Here is a 22,842-nt window from a genome sequence, read left to right as displayed (position 1 = left end):
TGCTTTAATGGAAGACAGAGCACTCAAAGTGTGCAGCATTCCCTCTCGGAGCTCTCAGGTTGCATTCAGCAGCAGCCCGGGTTGCTCCCAGCACACAGCTGAGCACCAGGTCCTGCAGCAGCTCCGTGTCCCACAGCCCTGACCTATGGGACGTGGCAATGTCACAGCAGGGCCAGCTGCTGCCCGGTATATTTAGCTCAGGGAGCACAGAGGGAAAGCGATCGCTCAGAGCTGCCTGCAGCACAGCCACGGGGGAGGGCTGGGGGGGAAGCAGGGACTGGGATCACGGCCACAGTGCTGGGCTGGGGGCAGCGGGTTGGGGCCAACGAGAGCAGCGCTGGGTCCTGCACTTTGGCCACAGCAACAGCGTGCAGTGTTCAAGGCTTGGGGCAGAGTGACTGGAAAGGGTCTGGGGCTGAGCACGAGCCAGCAGTGTGAGCAAAAGGCCAACAGCATCCCGGCTGCGTGAGCAGCAGTGTGAGCAGGGTGAGCTGGGGGATCTTGGAGGGCTTCTCCAGCCTTAAGGACCCAACGAGGTGCACATCAACACACAGCACGGCCCCACGCTGCCCACCAGTGCTGCAGTGCCCCACGTTGTGCATCGCTCCCAGCAGCTCTGCCTTGAGCACAGCATCCCACAGCACTGCTGGCTGTGGGACAGTCAGGCTGCAGCTCAGCTCACTGCACGAGGTCCAACGTGTGGGGAATCCTTCCCCAGCACTGCCTGAGCCGTGTGCCCACGCCTGGAGGTGGCTGAGGGCCACAGGATCAGACTGAGGAAGGATGGGCAGGGTGGTGGGACGCCCCTCGTTTCCTTGGGAAGAAGGGCTGACAGCACCTGGTGTGCCCAGCAGCCCCATCCGAGCACTGCACCACCACAGCTGCCTTCTGGGTGAGCAAAGGCAGCAGAAATAGATTGCTAATTAGAAGCTCTCCCACGAGGGACGGCTCTCTGGCTTTAATTGAGGTCAGGGATGTCATCTCTTGCTTCGCTGAAAATTGGCTCCAGGAAGGAAGGAATAAAGCAGTGAGGATTGAAGGGCAGCGCAGAGCAAGGCAGGATCTGTGCACTGCCCAGTGTGAAGCACACCTGAGTGTGGCTGTCCCAGGGCACGGTGCTTCCCAGAGTGATGCAGCAGTGTGCAACCCACGTGGCTTTGCTATATGGCCAGCAGGAGCCTTGTGTGCTCACCACCCAAAGGGAAAGCAAAGCAAAACCTGGCGGCAGTGACAGGATGGAGGGTGGTGGCCCATGAGTGCTGCCCAGCACTGCACCCAGGTGCCCATCCATGGTGACTCCACACAAGAAAATCAGTGTTTTAAATACAGGAGAGATGAAATCTCAAAGTTAGGCACAAAGAAGGGGCAGAAGATGAGGGGCCAGGCAGGCTGTGCTCACGGGGCAGCAGCGACCCAGGCTGAGCCACAGGTCCTGCAGCCCTTCAGAAACATGAATGCTATTGCTCATATGGCATTGCTACATTGCAGAGTGAGCAGGCAGGACGGACCCAGCAGGATTCCCAAGGCAGGGCAGGACTTGCTGGCAGTGCTGCTGCTTCTCAGCCCCAACAAAACCCAGCACAGCTCCAGGAATGGAAGCAGAGCTGCAGCCGCCGCAGGGGAACGCTGCAGGGAATGCAGCTGAAAGCTTTTCATTTCTTTGACTGGGAAAAAAAAAGCTTTTCATTTGCTTTAATTACTCCACCCAGTGGAATTTAGGCTGAGGGAATGGCGCTGCTGGATGGGAGCACCGGGCTGAATGTGTCCCACAAGCACTGCTCCAGGCTGCTGTGCCCACATGGGGACACGGACCTGCAGGAGCAGCAGCACTGCCCCATAGCACAACCTTTGGGTGCAGGGGTTCAAGCCTCTGGATGGCTATTTCTGTCTGATGCATCCCAGAGCAGGGCTCTGCAGGGCTGCTCACTGAACAGCACTACTGAGGGGCTCTCAGAGCCTCTACTTTGCCAAGCACATAGGAAAGAGAAAATAAAGGCCAAAGCTGCGGGTGCCGAAGCAGCAGGCTGCACTTCAGTGAGCCCACAGCAACACCAACACACAGGTTGTGTGTTCTGTAGGGCTCCCCTATCAGCACAGCCTCACTGAGCCCTCAGAGCACAGCAGCATCTCTGCTCAGCCCTGCGTCCCTCCATCCTGTGCTCCCAGCCCTCTATAGGGTGAGGAATGGGGATCCCACAGCCCATAGCAGAGCCCCTCGGTCTGCCTTCTTCCAACACCTCAACTGTGTTACCTCTATCTGTTGGCTTAGAGGAAAGCATCCCTCACCTGTGCACCCGCTGCAATGGAGAAGCTGTTACAAACAACAAAAAGCTTTCCCTGCTCCAGCAGTCATTGCTTCTTTTGGTGCTTATGCAGGAAAGCAATCATTTCCTTTCTCTTTCATGCAGCCATCAGCTCACATTTCAAAGGCCAAGACAACAGAAACGAGTTTTCTTTTCCTCAAAGGTGTGATAACTGCCCCAGGTGTGCTGGGGGATGAGCGCAGTGGAAGGGACAGCAGTGAGATGGCAAAGGGAGGTTTGAGCAGAGCAGACAGCCTTCCCTGCTCCAAAGTTACAAAAGGAGCAACGAACCAAAACCGTGGGCATGTGAGCAGATCCACCTGTCTCCCAGCCTTGGGATGCACTGATAACTGCCTGCGTGTAACCAAAGATGAAGCACAGGAGCCCCCAGAACAGCAGAAAAGCCGCATGCTGCAGGGATTGCAGAGCTGGGATCAGAGCTCAGACTGACAGGACGGCATCTCCTCACCAGGTGAGCAAAGTGCAGCCCACAGCCCCACACTGGGATGCAGGCAGCCCTGCAGGGCTGTAGAGAAGGGCAGGGAGACACGGAGCACCAACCTCATCGCTTTCCTCCACGTCCACATTGCCGTTGGCATCGTCGTCCATCTGCTTGTGGATGTTGCGGACGGCCTCAAAGCTGAGCTGCTCATCCTCATCGTGGCACAGCGGCTTGTCGATGCGGCAGAACTCTGCTGGGGGAGGAAACACCACGGTGAGGCAGGCCAGGACACAGCCCATGGGGTACAGCCCATGGTACAGCCCCAACACGACCCATGGCACAGCCCCAACACAACCCATGGTACAGCCCCAACACAACCCATAGCACAGCCTCAACACAACCCATGGCACAGCCCATGGTACAGCCCCAACACGACCCATGGCACAGCCCCAACATAACCCATGGCACAACCCGAACACAAGCCATGGCACAGCCCATGGTACAGCCCCAACACGACCCATGGCACAACCCCAACACAACCCCAACACAACCCATGGCACAGCCTCAACACAACCCCAACACAACCCATGGCACAGCCCCAACACAACCCATGGCACAATCCATGGTACAGCCCCAATACAACCCCCAACACAGCCCCAACACAACCCCAATACAACCTACAACACAACCCATGGCACAGCCTCAACACAACCTGTGGCACAGCCCATGGTACAGCCCCAATACAACCCACAACACAGCCCCAACACAACCCCAACACAACCTACAACACAGCCCCAACACAACCCCAACATAATCCATGGCACAGCCCATGGACAACCCATTGCACAACCCCAACATAACCTGTGGCACAGCCCATGGTACAGCCCCAACACAACCCATGGCACAGCCCATGGACAACCCATGGCATAATCCCAACATAACCCATGGCACAGCCACAACACAACCCATTGCACAACCCCAACACAACCCCAACATAACCCATGGCACAATCCATGGTACAGCTCCAATATAACCCACAACACAGCCCCAACACAACCCCAATACAACCTACAACACATCCCCAACATGACCCATGGCACAACCCCAACACAACCCATGGCACAGCCCCCAGTCACGCACAAAACGCCTGGCTGCCGGAGCCAATCTTTCCCCCTAGCACAGTGCCCAAGAGCAGGGTGTCCCTGCAGCACACCAACTAAAAGAAGTCACCCTTCTTCCTGAGCAGGAAATGCATTTTTCTGGCTTGCTGTTGCACAGCTTTCTCTGGTTCAAGGATAACACTGTAGATCCTGCTGCTCACCTGAGTCCCCACCAGCACCATCTATCCCAGAGCATCCCACCTCCATTCACATCCCAACCCACCCCAATCTCCATCCCATCTCAATCCTCATCTCCATCCCCATCCCAATCCCACCCCATCCATGGTGAGACCCCACACCCCAGGCCAGGCACCCCATTCAAGACACAGTGGTCCTGTAAGCTCAGCAGAGAGCCCCCAGCCCAATGGAGGCTGTGCTGGACTCACTGTAAGCACACACACAGTAAGAGTTTCCAAGCAAAGACTGCTTGAGATCAATGGGAAATGAGCCTAAGAGCCACCATCCGTGCATCCATCAGGAGCCATGAAGCTGACCTCAGTGCAGCCTGCAGTGCCTGAAGGGAGCCTGCAGACAGGAGGGGAGTCAGCTCTGTGAAAGGGGAGATGGCAGCAGGACAAGGGGAAATGGTTTGGAGTTGAGGGAGGGCAGCTGGAGGTTGGATGTCAGGGGGAAGTTGTTTAGAGAGAGAGTGGTGAGGTGCTGGAACAGCTGCCCAGAGAGGCTGTGATGCCCCGTCCATCCGTGGAGGTGTTGGAGGCCAGGTTGGATGGGGCCCTGGGCAGCCTGGGCTGCTGTGAGATGGGGAGGTTGGTGGCCCTGCATTGGTGGGGGGTTGGAGCTTCGTGATCCTTGAGCTCCCTTCAACCCAAACCATTCTGTGATGCTGTGGGAAGGGGAGCCTTGGCCACTCAGTGAAGCAGCAAACAGGAGCACAGCAAGCAAGACATCATTTTGCCACTGCCAGAGCTTCTCATGCTCACGCTGGAGCACAGGACCAAACCAAACCCTGCAGTCACCCTACATCCATAGCAGGGCTCCTAAATGAGCACAGGTTCAGCCATGAGTGCTCACTGCCAGATATTCCTAAGAATTCATTAGGGCCAACCAACCAAGAGCTGGATGTGGGGCACCAGGAGATGCTGTGCCTGTTCTCCTGCCACAACTTCATATCCCTGTGCTCCTCATGCTCTCTGTGTGCCTTTCCCTGATGCTGCCCAACACTGGGTGCTGCTGACTAATTAATTGCAGCCTGGGTATGAAGAAACAGTGCGAGTGGAAGGCCAGAAGGAGCAATGAAGCTCGTGCTGATAAGGCAAGCTGATAAGGAAGGAACCCCAGGGGCCATCCCCCAACAAAGAACAAAGGCTGGGTGAGCAGCCCTGCCTGAGATGAATGGGAGATTAAGACAGGCTGCATTTCAAACAGCCTGCGGTATCACAGCCTGATGGGAACAGCCCTCAGATCCTACAGGTGGCCACCCCCAGGCACTGCAGACACACAGCCATCCCTTCTATGGAGACACTCCAGACCCATTTGGGCACCCACCTACCGCAGGACCTGCTTTAGCAGTGAGGTTGAACTCGGTGAGCTGAGGTCCCTTCCAACCTCTGCAACTCCAGAACTCTGTGACTTGGGCTGCGATGGTTCCTGCAGCCACACACAGATCCTCATCCCAGCATCCATGCCAGGAAAGACCCCCCCCAGAACTGCCACAGCCCCACTGACTCGTCCTCCTCTTGTCACCTCACCCTTCCTTATCTCCCTGCTATCAGCCCCACCATCACTGGAGCTGCCCTGGATGCAGCTCCCCCCCCCCCCCCAGAAGCCCAGCAGGCACTCAGCCCCATGCTGATGGATGTCCCACATCAACAGGTGCTTTAAGCAGCAATGTGCCTCATTCCAGGCCCAAGGAAGAACAGTCCCACCAACACCCCCCCCCAGGACACCCCACTGGGGGCAGGAGGTGCCATCAATGAGGGCGGCTGTGGGGATGGGATGTGATGGAGCTCAATTAGAACAGCTGTGATTTATACAGCCTGCTTCCATCAACACCAAAACGGCAGCCAAAAAGAAAGTGTACGATATTTGGGGGAAAAAAAGAACTGTTTACATATTTTGTTAATACAAACAAGGGCTCCACACGACCTTCCTGCCTGCGCTGCTTCCCACACCACGAGGCTTCAGCTTCTGAGATGTCACCAAAGCAGCGAGCTGGGATGGGAGGAATGGCTTTAAAGAGAGACAGGGGAGGTTTGGGTTGGATGTGAGGAGGAGGTTTTTGAGCCAGAGGGTGGTGAGGCAGTGGCACAGGTTGCCCAAGGAGGCTGTGGATGCCCCATCCATCCCTGCAGGCATTCAAGGCCAGGCTGGATGTGGCTCTGGGCAGCCTGGGCTGCTGGTTGGTGACCTGCACACAGCAGGGCTTGGAGCTGGATGGACATCTGGCTCAGCTCTACTGAAATATTCATGCTTTCTCACTGCTGCCTTGCATCACCGTCCCCTCAGCAGCACCGCTGCCTGGGCAGCCCAGTGGTGGAGCAGCAAAGCTGAGCTCTGTGCTCAGACACACAGCAGCGCAGACACCCCAATCCTCTGCCAGGGAGCTCCTGAAGCAATCAAATATTTACTCTTTAACAGATTGCACAAGGCACAAAGGAAGAAAGCAGCCCAGGTAAGGTGCCAACAAAAGGCAGGATTAGACCTTTTGATCTTTGGTACACTCAGCTACGCCCTTGGGTGCCTCTGCAAGGAGGGGCACCTGAAACAGGAGAGAGCCGTGCTGTGGCACAGCAGCACAGCAGCACAGCAGCACAGCAGCACAGCAGCACAGCAGCACAGCAGCACAGCAGCACAGCAGCACAGCAGCACAGCAGCACAGCAGCACAGCAGCACAGCAGCACAGCAGCACAGCAGCACAGCAGCACAGCAGCACAGCAGCACAGCAGCACAGCAGCACAGCAGCACAGCAGCACAGCAGCACAGCAGCTGTGGGGTCCCAAGGTGCTCCAGGATGATGTGGGGAGCCCAATCCAGGCACAGGGGACAGCACAGCCCCCCCTGCACCCCACTTGCTGGCACTTAGGGACCACGCCATGCCAGTGGGTGCACAGGCTGGGCTCCTCTCCTTGGCACAGCTCTGCAAAGCTCACTGCCCCCTCATTGCTCGTGGCACTCAGGTTCTCCAGCTTTAACAGCAGCAAAGCCACCCCAGCACCCCCAGCCACTGCTCCCAACCAACTCTGCCATCCCACCTCTTCAGTGCTTTGCAGCACCCCCTCCCAAATTTCCACCTCTCACCCCATCCCAATGCAGCCCCACTACTTTTGCCATCAGTTTCCCAGCACCAGCAGAGCCCTGAGGTTCACTGCTGTCCCAGCACCCCCAGCCCTTCCCTGCAGCCCAGGGGTCCCTGTTTGCTTTCTGCCTATGGAAGGTAAGCAGGTTGCTTCCATCCAGCCCTGCAAAGCTCAGTGCTTCTGCACAGAACCTGCTGGAAAGCAGCAGTGCAAGATGGGCTGCGAAAGGCAAGAGAAAGTTCTAAAGGGCTGCAATGACCAAAGCCTGGGTTACTGCGTAACACCAAAGCAAATAACCAAACTGCTCATGCATTCCTTCCCCTCTGTGCTGATGGCAATCGAACCATCACAGCTCTCCAAACTGGGAGGGCCCTTTAGATTTAAGGAAGTCCTCTGCTGGGTGCAGCAGTGCCTCCGCGTCCTGCAGGCCAGGATTCCTTAATTACGTTCAATATCGCAGCGCTGATCATTTGCAGACTGAGAGATGGGGCAGCCCAGGGCTGTGAGCAGCCAGGCTGGCAAGCTGCATAGGGCTGGGCAGGGGTGGGGATGGGGACAGCACACATCACACCACGTGGGTGCCAGCAGAACCAACTCCTGCTTGCTTTTGCTCCTTGGGAAGCCCATTTCCAACAGCCCCAGCTCCCCCACGGGCAGGGATAGGACCCATGGAGAGCTCATCCATCCAATGTGGCTTCCAAGCTGTGACCAACAGCAGCATCCCATGGGCTGCCCACCCTGCACCCCAAATTGGTCCCACTGCATGGAAACCAAACGTCCTCATGGGGCCCTGGGCAGCCTGGTTTAGCATTAAACGTGGAGGTTGGTGGCCCTGCATGTGGCAGGGGGTTGGAGATTCATGATCTTTGAGGTCCCTTCCAACCCTGGCCATTCTGTGATTCTGTGAGCGATCCAATGCTCTCTCTGAGAGCAGCAAATGGTGAATGAAAACACGGCACCAACACAACAGAGGCTTTCCCAGCCTTTGCTCCATGCTCCAAACGCAGCACGATGGTTATCCAAGCACTGCCAGGAACACGAGGTGCATCCCCTCCGGCTCCTACCACAACGTCCCATTAACAAAGCTGAGCAAGAGGGCGTTCCTCAAATACTTTCAGCATGAGGATACTTGCAGCTCTGTGTGATTCACACTGCTCAGGTCTGGGCTGCTGCACTACAACTCTCCCTCCTGCTTATAGGCTCCCTTTCAGTACCGCAAGGCTGCAATGAAGTCTCCCTGCCGCCTCCCCTTCTCCAGGCTGAAGGCCCCCAGCTCCCCCAGTCTGCCTCCATAGAGAGGTGCTCCATCCTCTGAGCATCCCTGAGCATCCCTGGACCCTCTGAGCATCCCTGGACCCTCTGGATCCAATCCCACATCCCTCCTGTGCTGGGGTCCCAGGTCTGGATGCAGTGCTCCATGTGGGGCCTCACGAGGCAGACAGAGGAGGGACAGTCCCATCCCTGCCCACCGCCCTTCTATTGGTGCAGCCCAGGGACACTGCGATGCAAAGCTAACCATCACTTACACAAAGTGAAAGAAACACTGCTGAAAGCCAGGAAACCACAGCGTGGAGCTCGGTGAGTCACTCCTGCCTGAGAAATTGCACCGTGCCAAAGAAAGCTGAGAAGAAACCAAATCCAAACCACCACAACCCTTCTGCCACTCCCCTGATCCTCTGTGCATCACTGCTGCAGCGTCGCCTGAAGAGGGGACCTCCAGCCTGCAGCTCTGGGTGACACTGGGAGCAACGAGAGCAAGGTGTGCCAATCATTGCACACTGCAGGCAGAAGCAAAAACTCTCCGAGCTTTCTCATTGCAAAGAGGAACACATCGCTGCCCTCTGGCATCTAACAAGCATTCATCGATGAGCACCAACGCAGCAGCCTGGCACCGAGCTGCAGGATGCCCTGCAGAGCAACGTGGGCACGGAGGCTGTTTGGCAGAGCCATGCTGGGATCAAAGGAGATGGATGGGAGGCTTCAAAGCGCCGCTGAAAGTCCAGCGCCGGGCTGCGCCAGCAGCTCTGCCTGCAAGGAGCGTGACGGCAGTGCAGCTCAGCATGCACAGCTCAGCATGCACAGCTCAGCATGCACAGCTCAGCATGCACAGCTCAGCATGCACAGCTCAGCATGCACAGCGCAGCAGGCACAGCGCAGCAGGCACAGCGCAGCAGGCACAGCGCAGCAGGCACAGCTCAGCAGGCACAGCTCAGCATGCACAGCTCAGCAGGCACAGCCCAGCATGCACAGCCCAGCATGCACAGCTCAGCAGGCACAGCGCAGCAGGCACAGCGCAGCAGGCACAGCGCAGCAGGCACAGCGCAGCATGCACAGCGCAGCAGGCACAGCCCAGCAGGCACAGCGCAGCAGGCACAGCGCAGCAGGCACAGCGCAGCAGGCACAGCTCAGCATGCACAGCTCAGCAGGCACAGCTCAGCAGGCACAGCTCAGCATGCACAGCCCAGCAGGCACAGCCCAGCAGGCACAGCCCAGCATGCACAGCGCAGCAGGCACAGCCCAGCAGGCACAGCTCAGCAGGCACAGCTCACCTTCCTCACCACCCCCAGCTGGGTGCCCTCCCAGGCCTGCTTGTGCAGCACATGGGATGCTCCAAGCAGCCTGCTTTGATTGCTGGGCTCTACCCCTAAAGGACAAGGGGGAATGGTTTGAAACTGAGACAGGGGAGGTTTGGGTTGGATGTGAGGAGGAAGTTTTGGAGGCAGAGGGTGGTGAGGCAGTGGCACAGGTTGCCCAAGGAGGCTGTGGATGCCCCATCCATCCCTGCAGGCATTGGAGGCCAGGCTGGATGTGGCTCTGGGCAGCCTGGGCTGCTGGTTGGCGACCTGCACACAGCAGGGGTTGATACTAAATGATCACTGTGCTCCTTTTCTCTGCAGCCTGAGCAGCTCCTGGGTTGTAGCCGTGAGATGCAGCACTGGAAGGAAGCGGTTAAGCCAGGCCTCCATTGAAACCATCTCCTCCTCCTCTCTTATATCTCTCTTCTTTATAGTATACCAAAAAGATAAGAGAAGCACCTATGGGCAAACAGAGCAGTTCCAGCAGCTGGGTTGGGCATGCAATGAGCCACAAACCATGAGCCCCTTGTGGAGGTCCCTTGGGTGCTGGGCTGCTGCTTCTCCCCATCAGGAACAGGGAATGTCCCTTTACAGCCTAATTCACTCCAGGAAGCTTCACCAGCCCCATATCACCATACAAGGGCATCTTCTCCCCATTTTAACCTTATTTATCCCTCATGTCTTATGGAGAATCGCCAATTCTGATTTACACCAAAGCTCCAAGGGTGCAAAGGGAGCAGTGACAGCAGCCCACATCCCTTGGGGGGGTAACACTGCTGCCTGCAGGAGATGCAGGAGCTCATGGAGGGCCAGCCCACCATGGGGCAGACCACCATAGAATCCTAGAATGGCCTGGGTTGCAAAGGAGCACAGCGCTCATCAGCTCCAAGCCCTGCTGTGTGCAGGTCGCCAACCAGCAGCCCAGGCTGCCCAGAGCCACATCCAGCCTGGCCTCCAATGCCTGCAGGGATGGATGGGGCATCCACAGCCTCCTTGGGCAACCTGTGCCACTGCCTCACCACCCTCTGCCTCCAAAACTTCCTCCTCACATCCAACCCAAACCTCCCCTGGCTCACTTTCAAGCCATTCCCCTTGTCCTGTCACCACCCAGCCTGGCCTTGAATGCCTGCAGGGATGGGGCATCCACAGCCTCCTTAGTTTAAAACCATTCCCCCTCGTCCCATCAACATGACAAAAGCCCCCAGGAAACTCACATGGCCTCAGGGTGTGCAGAGCAGTCGGGCTTCCCTTGCAGGGGATCCCTGGAGCAGTGCATGCAGCCAAAGCATTCGTGACATCCCCCCACCCAGGGAGGGCGGGCACAGCTCATAGTGCAGCCATAGGGAACAGCCCTGGGGCTGCTCAGCACCTCTGCTTCCCATACACTGCACAGGGCTCGGCTCCCCTCCCTGCCAAGGCGCAGCAGAACACAAAGTCATCAGCAGCAGCAACCACAATGGAGAGGCAGAAAATAAATCTCCCTGTTTGTAGGTGAGGGCTGTGCCTGCTGGAGAAAGGAGCTTTGCCTTTTCCCTGCCAACTAAAACAGTGCAGCACAGAATCACAGCATGGTTTGGGTTGGAAGGGAGCTCAAGGATCACGAAGCTCCAACCCCCCACCAATGCAGGGCCACCAACCTCCCCAGCTCACAGCAGCCCAGGGCCCCATCCAACCTGGCCTCCAACACCTCCAGGGATGGACGGGGCATCACAGCCTCTCTGGGCAGCTGTTCCAGCACCTCACCACTCTCTCTCTAAACAACTTCCCCCTGACATCCAACCTCCAGCTGCCCTCCCTCAACTCCAAACCATTTCCCCTGTCCTGCTGTCACCTATGGACCCCCTGGACAGCAGGGTGGGCACACAGGGCAGCACACTGCAGATCCCCTCCTAGCACAGCACCACCAGCAGCTCCTCTCCCTGCATCACTCATGCACACACACACAGGGCACACAAGCACACAGTGCCCCATAGGACACGCACTGCTTGTGTGAGCTGTGGGCATGAGGCTCAGTGGGGCAGCCTGGGGCTCTCAGATGGCTTTTCCTGCCTTCACAAGGTGATGATTCCAACCCAGCTGCTAACACCTCGGTCGGCTCTCATAGGAGAGGCAGTGCATCGTTCTCCATCGATCGTCTCTAAGCAGCAAAGACAGAAAGTGCTGTTCAAAGCCCGGTGGCACAAAGCCACCCAGCTGGCACCGACCTGTCCCCACGCTCAGCTGAGCAAACAGCCTCCTGCACGGCCCTGTGCTGGCGAGCAGCGCGTCCCACCACAGCCATAGGACAAACACATGAGCTGCACGATGAGAACCACGGCACCTGGAGTGCAGGGGGCAGAAATCAAGCAGCCCTTGTGCTCCTGGCACCCCACAACCCCCAGCTGGATGGGCACAGGGTGGGCACTGAGCCGCCTGCAATGGGTGCCCCCAGCGCACACTGTGCCACTTGTGGGACCACCAACAGCCCACTGCCCCCAGCGCAGTGCCGTGGTGACACTGTGACATGGGGACACACAGCCCTGGTCCCCCTCCTGGGGCTGCACAGCTGGAGGAACCCCCACCACAGCAGCTTCTCGGGCACAGACGCTCCCACGAAGCGCTCAGGCGCTGATAAGAGATGCCAGCAGTGAACCGTGAGCCCTCTGTAACAGCACGCTTTGCAACAGTTGATTAGCAGCAGGAGTAATCAAATTCAAGTGCCCATTAGCTCCGTTTAGAGCCAGACCACTTCATTTCTGTGTAAGCTAATTATGGCCTACCGGCTTCCAACAACAGCAGAGGTTTCAGGCTGCGTTCCCAAAGCGCCTGGTGCCGTATGGGGCACAGGGATGGGGGATGGCTGTAAGCTGAAGGAGGGAGGGCTGGGTGGGATGTGAGGGGATGCCCTTCACCCCACGGCACTGCCTGGGGCTGTGAGCCCCATGGCTGGGGGAGCCCAAGGCTGTGGGTGGGCACTGGGACCCTGAGCTGAGCGCACACCCCTGTGGTGGGGGTCCCAACCCAACAACTCTGCAGCTCGACGATAAATGGGACCCCATCTGCCACTTCCACAGCATCCGATCGTACAGCTGACGATGCCAGGAAACACCATGAACATCCCTGAGGGGTTCAGACCAGATGACCCTGGAGCCATTCTGTGACCTCACCCCGCTGCCCACCTCCCTCAGTGCCACATCCCCACGGCTCTGGGACACCCCCAGGGTCGGTGACCCCCCCCAGCAGCTTGTGCCAATGCTGGCTGCCCTTTGGAGAAGGGATTTCCCCAGTACCCAAGCTGACCCCACCACCTCTCATCCAACCTGAGGGCAGAGGCCAACCCCCTCCGTCCCCCCACCCCTCATCCTTCTCCCAGCCCCAAATTCAGGTTTCTCCCACCTCTCCTTGTCTGAAGGAAAAAACAACTTCTTCTTCTGCTTAGTCACAGATTAATTATGTGCTGGCAGCCTTACAGATCTAAACGCAGGCAATGCTGAGCAGCCTTAATCCCGTGCTATTTCCCCCTTTCCTGCAGTGGCTGCAGCTCCGGCACCGCTCAGCTGTGGGACATTCCTGACGTTCCCCTGCTTGCTGTGCTCCTGTGCTCCAAGAACTGCACACGTTCAGGCACAGGAGCTGCAGAAATCGGAAGGGATGAATCCATCTGTCCTCAGAACGTGGCTTTTTGGGATACAGAAGCACTGGGCCATCAGAGCAGCGTGTGCCTGGGACAGCATCCCCATCCCCATCCATGTTAAGGGGCATTCAGGGTAGGACTCACCCCAAGCCGTGTCCTTTCCTAAGTGGAAAAAGTAGGTTGCTTAAAAATAGGCCTGGAAGCCAAGCCAACACAGGCACCCAAAGCTACGTCCGAAGCATAAACAAGCAGGGAGGATTTGTGTACAAAACCCACAGCCAGGGTAACGTAATGCCCCTAATGACTTCCTTCTGCTCCTCCAATGTTTCCATACCTGCTGGAGGCACGGCCTGAGGCTGCCAGAAGCCCACAGTGTGCAGCCCAGCATCACCCTGAGGGCGAATGGCTTGAAAGTGAGACAGGGGAGGTTTGGGTTGGATGTGAGGAGGAAGATTTTGAGCCAGAGGGTGGTGAGGCAGTGGCACAGGTTGCCCAAGGAGGCTGTGGATGCCCCATCCATCCCTGCAGGCATTCAAGGCCAGGCTGGATGTGCCTCTGGGCAGCTGGTTGGCGACCTGCACACAGCAAGGGGTTGATACTAAATGATCACTGTGCTCCTTTGCAACCCAGGCCATGCTGTCATTCTATGATACCTGCCAGGCATGGGGACGGCCCTCAGGAGGAGCTGCACTCCTGCTGGGTGCCACATCCAGCCAAAAATCCCAGCATGGACAGCCACAGAGTGCAGACCCAGAAGGATCTGAGGGACCCCTGCAGCACCGACCCTGCGTTGCAGCCACACAGCAAAGCATCCACTGGGTCAGGACAGCAGGGAAGGACGCACATCCCCTGCGAGCACACTGGGCACACGGAGCTGATGGTGCAGCAACACAGCTGTGTGCACAGCCAGCCCCGAGCTGCACTCCTGCTTCCCACAGCATCCCAAACCATCGGGTCCAGCAGAGACCTGCTGCTCCCCCTGCCAGCCCAGGGCGCCCCAATGCTGAGCTGTGAGCTGCAGCACCTCCACTGCAAAGACAGGCTGAGGGAGCTGGACTTGTTCAGCACGGAGAAGAGAAGCTGCGGGGTGACCTCAGTGCAGCCTGCAGTGCCTGAAGGGAGCCTGCAGACAGGAGGGGAGTCAGCTCTGTGAAAGGGGAGATGGCAGCAGGACAAGGGGAAATGGTTTGGAGTTGAGGGAGGGCAGCTGGAGGTTGGATGTCAGGGGGAAGTTGTTTAGAGAGAGAGTGGTGAGGTGCTGGAACAGCTGCCCAGAGAGGCTGTGATGCCCCATCCATCCCTGCAGGTGTTGGAGGCCAGGTTGGATGGGGCCCTGGGCAGCCTGGGCTGCTGTGAGATGGGGAGGTTGGTGGCCCTGCATTGGTGGGGGGTTGGAGCTTTGTGATCCTCGAGCTCCCTTCCAACCCAAGCAAGCTCTCCAAGCTTGCACCAGCTCTACAGCCAAGGGGAGGCAGTCCGGACACGGATGTGCAGAGCACTGTGCTGCTCCCACCCGCTGCACGTGGATGGCCGCGGCCGAGCAGCGCATCGAGGTGGAGGTTTGGAGCCCGGCCCGCTCCGCTCCCAAGCAGCAGCTGAACAACCCCGGGCCGCCGCCGCCTCCAAAAATAGCCGTCCCGGAGCATTCCTCGCAGGCACAAACCTGCCTGCGGCCGCGGGGCCGCTCAGATCACTTTCCCGGCCGGCCCCCGGAGCGCTCGGAACGGAGCCGGACCGGCCGTCGGACCGACTTCACCTCCCCCCCTCCCTGGGGGCAGCGGCGATGCGTGGCGGCTGCGGGCAGCGCTCCGTGCGGGAGCGCCTCTGCCGGTTCCGGCGTCCCCTCGGCGGCGCCCGCAGCCGCTCCGCCCCCCGCTGACCCCGCAGCCACTCCGCTCCCCACGCGTCGGCCGCTGCCCGAACGGCGCTCCCGTTGCGCGGCTCAGGACCCGCTTTGACCCGCCGCTCCTCCGGGTCCTACCGGCACCGGGCCGGGCTCGGACCCCCTTACGGCCCGCAGACCGCATAGATCTCAGAACCCTCCCCCCGGACCCTTGGAGGCCCCGAATCCCATCCCGAGGCCCGCGGACCCCCCGAGGCGCTGCCCGCTCCGCGCTCGCTCGGCCGAGGCCGCTCCCGACCCCCCCCAGCCGCCCCGGCCCGGCCGTACCTGCGATGGCCGTCTCGTCCAGGTGGGAACCCGGCGGCCGCTCGGCCCGGCCCGGTTGCAGAAGGAAGCCGCACAGCACCCACAGCGCCGCCGCCGCCCGCAGCTCCATGCCCGCTCAGCTCCTGATCCGCATCGAGGCCTCCACGCTCCTCGGGGCACCGCCGGGTCAGCGCCGGACCGGGACTCGAACCGCCGCTCTGCGCGCTGCCGGTCGGGGCGGGGCCACGTGACACCACGCCCCCGCCGACCAGACCACGCCCCTCCCGGATATCCACGCCCTGATTTGACCACGCCCGTTCCGTCTTGCCACGCCCCCGCTCAGACCACGCCCAGTCCCGTGTGACCACGCCTCCTTCAAGCCACGCCCACCACGTGGCCACGCCCCCGCCGCTCAGTCCACGCCCCCCGCCGGCCCGGCGCCGCTCCCCGCCCCGCGTCCTCTGCCGGCCGCTCCCCTCCGCCCGCTGTCTATTCCCGCACCGCCCCCCCCGCTCCCCGCACGCTGCCGTTCCGTCCCGCCGCCCTCTCCTCCCCCTCCCCCCCCTCCCTCCTCTCCCGCCGCGCACCCGCCCGCGCCGCCGTCGCACCTCGCTGACAGAGGGCGGGGCCGCCGCCGCTCATCGGTCGGCCAATCGGAGCGCAGGATGTTGGCCCCGCCCCTCCGCTCGGACCCGCCCTTCCCTCCCACCTCCGCCGCTCCGCAGCGCCGTCTGCTGGACGCGTGGAGGACGTGCAGGCTGGGAGCGGGACCGCCGGCGCGGCGCGAAAGCTAAGCAGGAAGGGCTGCGTGCGGCGATTGGATGGGTGACCAGAATTGGACGTCGTGTGCGGAGATCGCAGAGAGCGGCGGCAAAAGCAGCGCCCATCCCCCACCCCGGGGCAATGGGGGCTGGGAGGGGCGAGGATGGGAGTGGGATGGGATGTGGGTAAGGATAGGGATGGGGTGGGATGGGATGAAGATGGGAATCGGATGGGGCTGGAGACAGGAACTGAGCCTGGAAATGGGGATAAGGACGGGGAAAGGGTGAGATGGGAATGGGAAGTGGGATGGGGAACGGCAGTGGGGACAAGGATGGGTGGAGGTGGGATAGGATGGTATCACAGCATCACAGCATCACAGAATGCTTTGGGTTAGAAGGGAGCTCAAGGATCACGAAGCTCCAACCCCCCACCAATGCAGGGCCACCAACCTCCCCATCTCACAGCAGCCCAGGCTGCCCAGGGCCCCATCCAACCTGGCCTCCAACACCTCCACGGATGGACGGGGCATCACAGCCTCTCTGGGCAGCTGTTCCAGCACCTCACCACTCTCTGAGTAAAGAAATGGTAATGGAGGATGGTAGTGGAGATAGGATGAGGATGGGGAAAGGGAAGGGGTTGGGGATGGGATGAGATGAGGTGAGGATAGAGAAAGGACTGGGATGAAATAAGATGAGGATTGAGATGGGATGGGGATGGGAATGGGGACGAGAACTTGGGTTTGAGCATGGGGATGAGATGGTCCTGGAAATGGAGATAGGAACAGAGATGAAGATAGGATGGGAGAGGAACTGGAATGCTGACTGGGAAGGACAGGAATTGGGATGGGAATAAGGGGGGGACAGGGACTGGAATGGGGACAGGAACGGGGAGCAGCCTCCATAGGGCACCACTGTGGGGCTCCTGCCTGGGGGCGCCCATCCCTCCTATGGGTGTCTGGGTGGGGGCTCAGTGGGGTTTGGGGGGCGACGCCTCGAGGGGACGATTGTAACCCCAATAGAGGAAATCCCCCTCCGCGTTCCCACGCTCCCCCTCCCCTCCCCAAACCCTCCACTTCCCCACGCCCCCCCCCCCGCCCTATAACACCCCCCCACTCCGGGCCGAGGCAGGAAGGAAGCGGCGGGGGCGGGCCGGGCTCGGCGGGAGGAATCGGTCGGGGTCGGGAGGGACCGAACGGCGCGGAGCGGCGCGGAGCGGAGCGGAGGACCCCCCCCCCCCCACCGTGCATCCCACCATGAGCCGGGGTGAGCGCGGGGGGCGCGGGGTGGGCTGTGAGGGCGGGGTCTGATGGGGGGAGCGGGCAGCAGAGCCAGGAGGAGGGCGTCCGTCTGACCCACGGCAGAAGCCGTCCCTGGTGCCCCCCGTGTGGGTCCGGGATGCCGGGGAATGGGGGGGGCCGCATTCAGTTGTACCCATAGATTGGGGGAGCTGAGGCTGAGGGCGCTGCTGCTGTCCTGGAGACCCGTCTTGCTCCGTTGCAGGTCTTCCATCCTCTTCCTCTCACTTAGGGAGGGTTGGTGCACTATGTGGGCTATGTGAGGTCCTGCTGCCTGCTTGAAGACCCCCGTGTGTCCTGAAGGGCTGCCCCCCATTCCATCCCCATCCCTCCACCTCCATCATTCCCATCCCCACCTCATCCCATCCCCATCTCCACACTCATCCCCATTTCCATCATCTCCCCCTCCATCATCTCCACTCCCATCCCCATCTCTGTACCTCTGTCTCCACCATCCCCATCTCATCCCATTCCCATCCCCAACTTCACACCTCCATCCCCATCTCCACACCTCCACCACCACCTCCTCCTCCCTTACCTCCACCTGGACCTCCATCCCCATTCCCAGACCCCATTGCCTCCATCCCCATCTCCATCCCTGTGATCTGAGAAGGGCAAATCACGGCCCACCACTGCTCCCTACCCTGCGTCTCCAAAGTGCCCCCGGTGCATGTTTGGGGCTGAGGGTCCCGATGGGGCTGCTGGGGAAAATGCCCCGGAGCTGCCGAGGTGATGCACAGGGTCCAGTCGGACCCGCAGCCGCACAGCAGGGAAACCCAAATCGCGCGGCTCAGAGCAGCCTGTGGGTGCGCAGCGAGGGTTTCCTTCGGCCCGGGGACAGCGGGGACGGAGCCCCGCCCGGTGCGCAATGCCTGCGGGACCCCCGCAGCGCGTCCCATCGGTGCCACCCGAGGTCGTGCGTTGGGTCCCCGCGTCCGGTTTGGTGTCCCCAGCTCTAAGCTGGAGGGGACCGCAGGAAAAGTGGGGCAGCTGCGTGACGCACAGGGCGCGGAGCGGGGCGCACAGGGTCGGATGCGCTCTGCGGGGTGCGCCGTGCCGCAGTAACGCTCGCCGTGCCGGTGCCAGCGGAGCGGCCCGCGGCCCCACGGAAAGCCCCAGCTTGGGGGGGGGGGGGTGCCCGGGTGAGCGGCCGGGGGAGGTTTTGCTTCCCCTTTCTTCTGCTCGGCCCCACAGCTGCGCCGTCTCCCCCGCCCCGGTGATGCGGTGGGGTATGAATCACCTCGCGCCCCGCGCCCGCACCCACTCCAGCGCGGCGGGACCGCGGCTCTTCCTCTTCCTCTTCCTCCTCCGCTTCCCCTCCTCTTGCGGGGCCGGGGAGGGGCGATCCCGCGGGGCTGAGGCCGGGCTGCGGGGCAGAGCTTTGCCTTTGGGTCCCGTACGGAGGTTCTTTCCGAAGCCCCCACCCTAGGAATGGCCGGGGCCGGAGCGGGGCAGGGGGGCGCTGCCGTCCGTGCCCTGCGTTACTCCGGGATGCTCCGTGGGGCTCCTCGCGGCCCTGATCCCAGCGGGGGCAGAAGGGGTCAAACGAGCGGAGGGGGCCGGGTGGGGGGGCAGCGGGGGCGGCCGGAACCCTCGTGGGAGAACAGAGCGGCACTGTGCGAGGATGGGGAGACGGGGACACAGGGATGGGGACACGGGGACAGGGGGATGGGGACGGGAATGAGGACGGAGATGGGACACAGGTAGCACAGCGCTGGCGCCGGGTGTGCCAGGGGTGCAGCAACACGTGGAGCCCGTGCGGCGTCCCGGCGCTGTTTGCTCAAGGACCGTGGCACGGGGGGCACCGACGCCCAGCCCCTCTGATGCGGGATCCCTCGTGGCTCCACCCCCTCCCCGCTGGGACGCAGCAGCGCCATCGCCTCTGTCTGCATCGAGACCTCGGTCAGCCCCTCGTGCCGTGTCTGCAGCCAGCGCCACCCCTGGTGTCCCGGTACCCCTCCGAGGTGCGGCCACGGGGAGGACAAACAAACCCGACGCGCTGCGCTCGCTCCGTGCCCCGTGCCCGCGCTGGGGGTCTCACGTGGGGATCCTCGCAGTGGATGCTGCCTCAGTGACGCCTTTCCCTGTGGCAACGATTTGCTCATGGCCACGAGCCTTTCCACTGCGCTCCCCCACAGCCCTGACTCAGCCACGGCCTTTCCTGCGATGGGACGGGGATGGGGATGGCACGATTCCATGACGGCCACGGGACACAGCAGAGCCCTGTGGTCACCCCTGTCCTGAGCGGCCCCTCCAGCCCCACACAGTGCTGCTCCCCAGCCCCACTGCTGCTCTCCAGCCCCATCCCAGCCTCGTGCTCCTCTTCCTATGGCACCCGCAGCCCTACACAGGGCTCGGCACCTTGGGGCACAGCACCAACTCCGTGGGCAGGAAGCCCAGGAAGAGGAAGAGTGACTTCCCCATGTAAGAGGGCCCCATGCACCCCACGGTCCCTCTGGGGACCCCCCCACCCACCCCACAGCTGCACTACGCCTGGCTCACCGACCTCATCAGCCCCACCAGCCCCTCAGCAGAGCGGGCACAGAGCAGTGCTATGGCACAGCATGGGGCTCTGCAGTTCCTGCGGCAGCCCTGGTCCCTGTGCATGCTGCCCAGGGCAGCTTGTGCTGCATAGGATGATGGAACCATGGAGAGGAAAAGCCCTGAGATCCAACTCTTGGAAAGGGGAGATGGCAGCAGGACAAGGGGAAATGGATTGGAGTTGAGGGAGGGCAGGTGGAGGTTGGATGTCAGGGGGAAGTTGTTTAGAGAGAGAGTGGTGAGGTGCTGGAACAGCTGCCCAGAGAGGCTGTGATGCCCCGTCCATCCCTGGAGGTGTTGGAGGCCAGGTTGGATGGGGCCCTGGGCAGCCTGGGCTGCTGTGAGATGGGGAGGTTGGTGGCCCTGCATTGGTGGGGGGTTGGAGCTTCGTGATCCTTGAGCTCCCTTCAACCCAAACCATTCCGTGATGCTGTGATCCCCATCCCCACTACCCACATCCCCACAGCTCTGAGCCCTGTGCCCCCCCACGACCCTCAGTACAACTCCAAGCTCCCTGGCTGCCCAAGGAGGCTGTGGATGCCCCATCCATCCCTGCAGGCATTCAAGGCCAGGCTGGATGTGGCTCTGGGCAGCCTGGGCTGCTGGTTGGCGACCTGCACACAGCAGGGCTTGGAGCTGGATGAGCGCTGTGCTCCTTTGCAGCCCAGGCCATTCCATCTCTCTGTGATCCTACGATCCCACACCACTCCCCATCCGATCACCGGGGGCTGCAGGCGGTGGCGCTTTGCCCCCCAGCCCTGCCCTGACCTCATCCCCCCCCCTGCAGGCCGCTGAGGCAGACGGCGCAGCGATGCAGAGCATCAAATGCGTGGTGGTGGGCGACGGCGCCGTGGGGAAGACGTGCCTGCTCATCTGCTACACCACCAACGCCTTCCCCAAGGAATACATCCCCACCGTCTTCGACAACTACAGCGCTCAGAACACGGTGGACGGGCGGACTATAAACCTCAACCTGTGGGACACGGCCGGCCAGGAGGAATACGACCGCCTGCGGACGCTCTCCTACCCCCAGACCAACGTCTTCATCATCTGCTTCTCCATCGCCAGCCCTCCCTCCTACGAGAACGTCAAGCACAAGTGGTACCCCGAGGTTTGCCACCACTGCCCCAGCGTGCCCGTGTTGCTGGTGGGCACCAAGAAGGACCTGCGCACGAACCCCGACACCATGCGCCGGCTCAAGGAGCAGAACCAGGCGCCCATCAGCACCCAGCAGGGTCTCAGTTTGTGCAGGCAGATCCGCGCCGTCAAATATTTGGAATGCTCAGCACTGCAGCAGGAGGGCATTAAGGAGGTGTTCACTGAGGCGGTGCGCGCCGTGCTCAACCCCGCGCCGGCCAAAGCCAAGCGGCCCTGCGTGCTGCTGTAGGGCGGCGTGGGGCTGCCGTGCCCACGGACACCAGCGGCTCAATGTGGGGCTGCTGCCGAACCCCCATTGCTCTGCTCTGGGATCAGCCTGCAGGCTGAGCTTCACGCCGCCCTGCCCGGCCCCACCGCCCCCAGCCTCCGAGCGGCCGCAGCCCCACAGCCCCGGTCCTGAGAAGCCCCGGCTCTGAGCGCCCCCAGCTTTGAGCATCCTCTGCTGAGCGCCCCCAGCTCTGAGCATCGCCACCCAAACATCCCTGCTGCTCGGCACCCCCAGCTCTGAGCACCTCTGGCACTGAGCAGCCCAGCATCGCCGCACAGCAGCTCTGAGCGCCCCCCATGCTGAGCGTCTCCCACTCCGCACGTCCCAGCTCTGAGCACCCCTGGCTCTGTCAGTCTCCAGCTCTGAACACCTCTGGCTCTGAGCACTGCTGGCACTCAGCATCTCTGGCTTTGAGCCTCCTCAGCTCTGAGCATCCCTGAGCTCTCTGCCTCCCATGGAGTGCAGCATGGCCAAACTCGGCCAGCCCCAAGCTGTGAGCTTCAGTGCTCCAGAGCCCAACTGCACTACCTGCCTGCTGGCCTGGGGCCGGCTGGGCTCCCTCCTGTTCCCTTCATCACCATCCCCATCCCATCCCATCCCATCCCATCCCATCCCATCCCATCCCATCCCATCCCATCCCATCCCTATCCCTATGCGCACACCTATGCCAATCCCCATCCCCATCCCCATCCCCATCCCCATCCCCACCCCACCCCATCCCACCCCATCCCAATCCCCATCCCCATCCCATCCCATCCCATCCCATCCCATCCCATCCCATCCCATCCCATCCCATCCCATCCCATCCCATCCCATCCCACCCCCCTTGGCTGTCAGTGATCACTTTTTGGGTGACCCCTCTCCAGCTCTGGCACAGAGCAACACTTCCTGAGACAGGGCTGCCCCATGGGGCGGAATCTCCCGGCTCCTGCCTGAGCTCCCCCAGCCCCTTGGGGACCCACTGCCACCCCCCTCACCCCCCGCTGTCCCCCCTCAAAGTGCTGCAGAGTGGTTTGTCCCATAGGACCCCCCGTGGCACCAGGCTCCCCCCATCCAGTTCCCCTTGAGCTGCTTTCAATAAAGACCCCCCCCCCCCCCTCCAGCCCTGTGCCTTCTGTGCTTTGCTGTCTGCTCCCATCCCTGGAGCTGCTGCTGGGACACGAGTGCCAGCTCTGTGTCCTGGGGTCCCTGGGATGGGGGGATGGGAAATGGGGGAATGGGAACCCAGCTGGCACTGCACCCCTGGGTGACACTGGGGCAGCACCAAGTGCTCTGTGGGGACTTGGGGGGGGGGGGGTTGTGGGGGGCATCGCAGGGAT

General features: G+C 61.2%; 2 protein-coding genes across 7 annotated transcripts in view; one reads left to right on the top strand and one right to left on the bottom strand.

The window, feature by feature from the left end:
- STIM1 (stromal interaction molecule 1) overlaps nucleotides 1–16,152 on the bottom strand; it is a 44,371-nt gene extending 28,219 nt beyond the window's left edge. The window contains exons 1-3 of one of the 6 annotated variants that reach the window (XM_048950293.1): nucleotides 16,088–16,152; nucleotides 15,522–15,725; nucleotides 2,865–2,998 (exon numbers count right to left, since the gene is read on the bottom strand). In XM_048950293.1, the coding sequence (XP_048806250.1) occupies nucleotides 2,865–2,998; nucleotides 15,522–15,630 (243 nt within the window). In that variant the 5' untranslated portion in view covers nucleotides 15,631–15,725; nucleotides 16,088–16,152. Of the gene's footprint in view, nucleotides 1–2,864; nucleotides 2,999–15,521; nucleotides 15,886–16,087 lie in introns of those variants that run through there. The other 5 variants (XM_048950294.1, XM_048950297.1, XM_048950307.1 and 2 more) reach the window with 5 other exon arrangements.
- Nucleotides 16,153–17,403: 1,251 nt separating this feature from the next.
- Nucleotides 17,404–22,212, top strand: RHOG (ras homolog family member G). The gene is made up of 2 exons (XM_048950945.1): nucleotides 17,404–17,524; nucleotides 20,885–22,212. Exon 2 carries the CDS (start codon nucleotides 20,909–20,911, stop codon nucleotides 21,482–21,484), a length of 576 nt encoding a protein of 191 aa, XP_048806902.1. The 5' UTR covers nucleotides 17,404–17,524; nucleotides 20,885–20,908; the 3' UTR covers nucleotides 21,485–22,212.
- Nucleotides 22,213–22,842: the final 630 nt, after the last annotated feature.

The sequence above is a fragment of the Lagopus muta genome, chromosome 1, assembly GCF_023343835.1.
Source record: "Lagopus muta isolate bLagMut1 chromosome 1, bLagMut1 primary, whole genome shotgun sequence".
Classification (NCBI taxonomy): Eukaryota; Metazoa; Chordata; class Aves; order Galliformes; family Phasianidae; genus Lagopus; species Lagopus muta.
The sequence above is the reverse complement of the archived record's forward strand: the minus strand, read 5'-3'. Positions and strand labels throughout refer to the sequence as shown.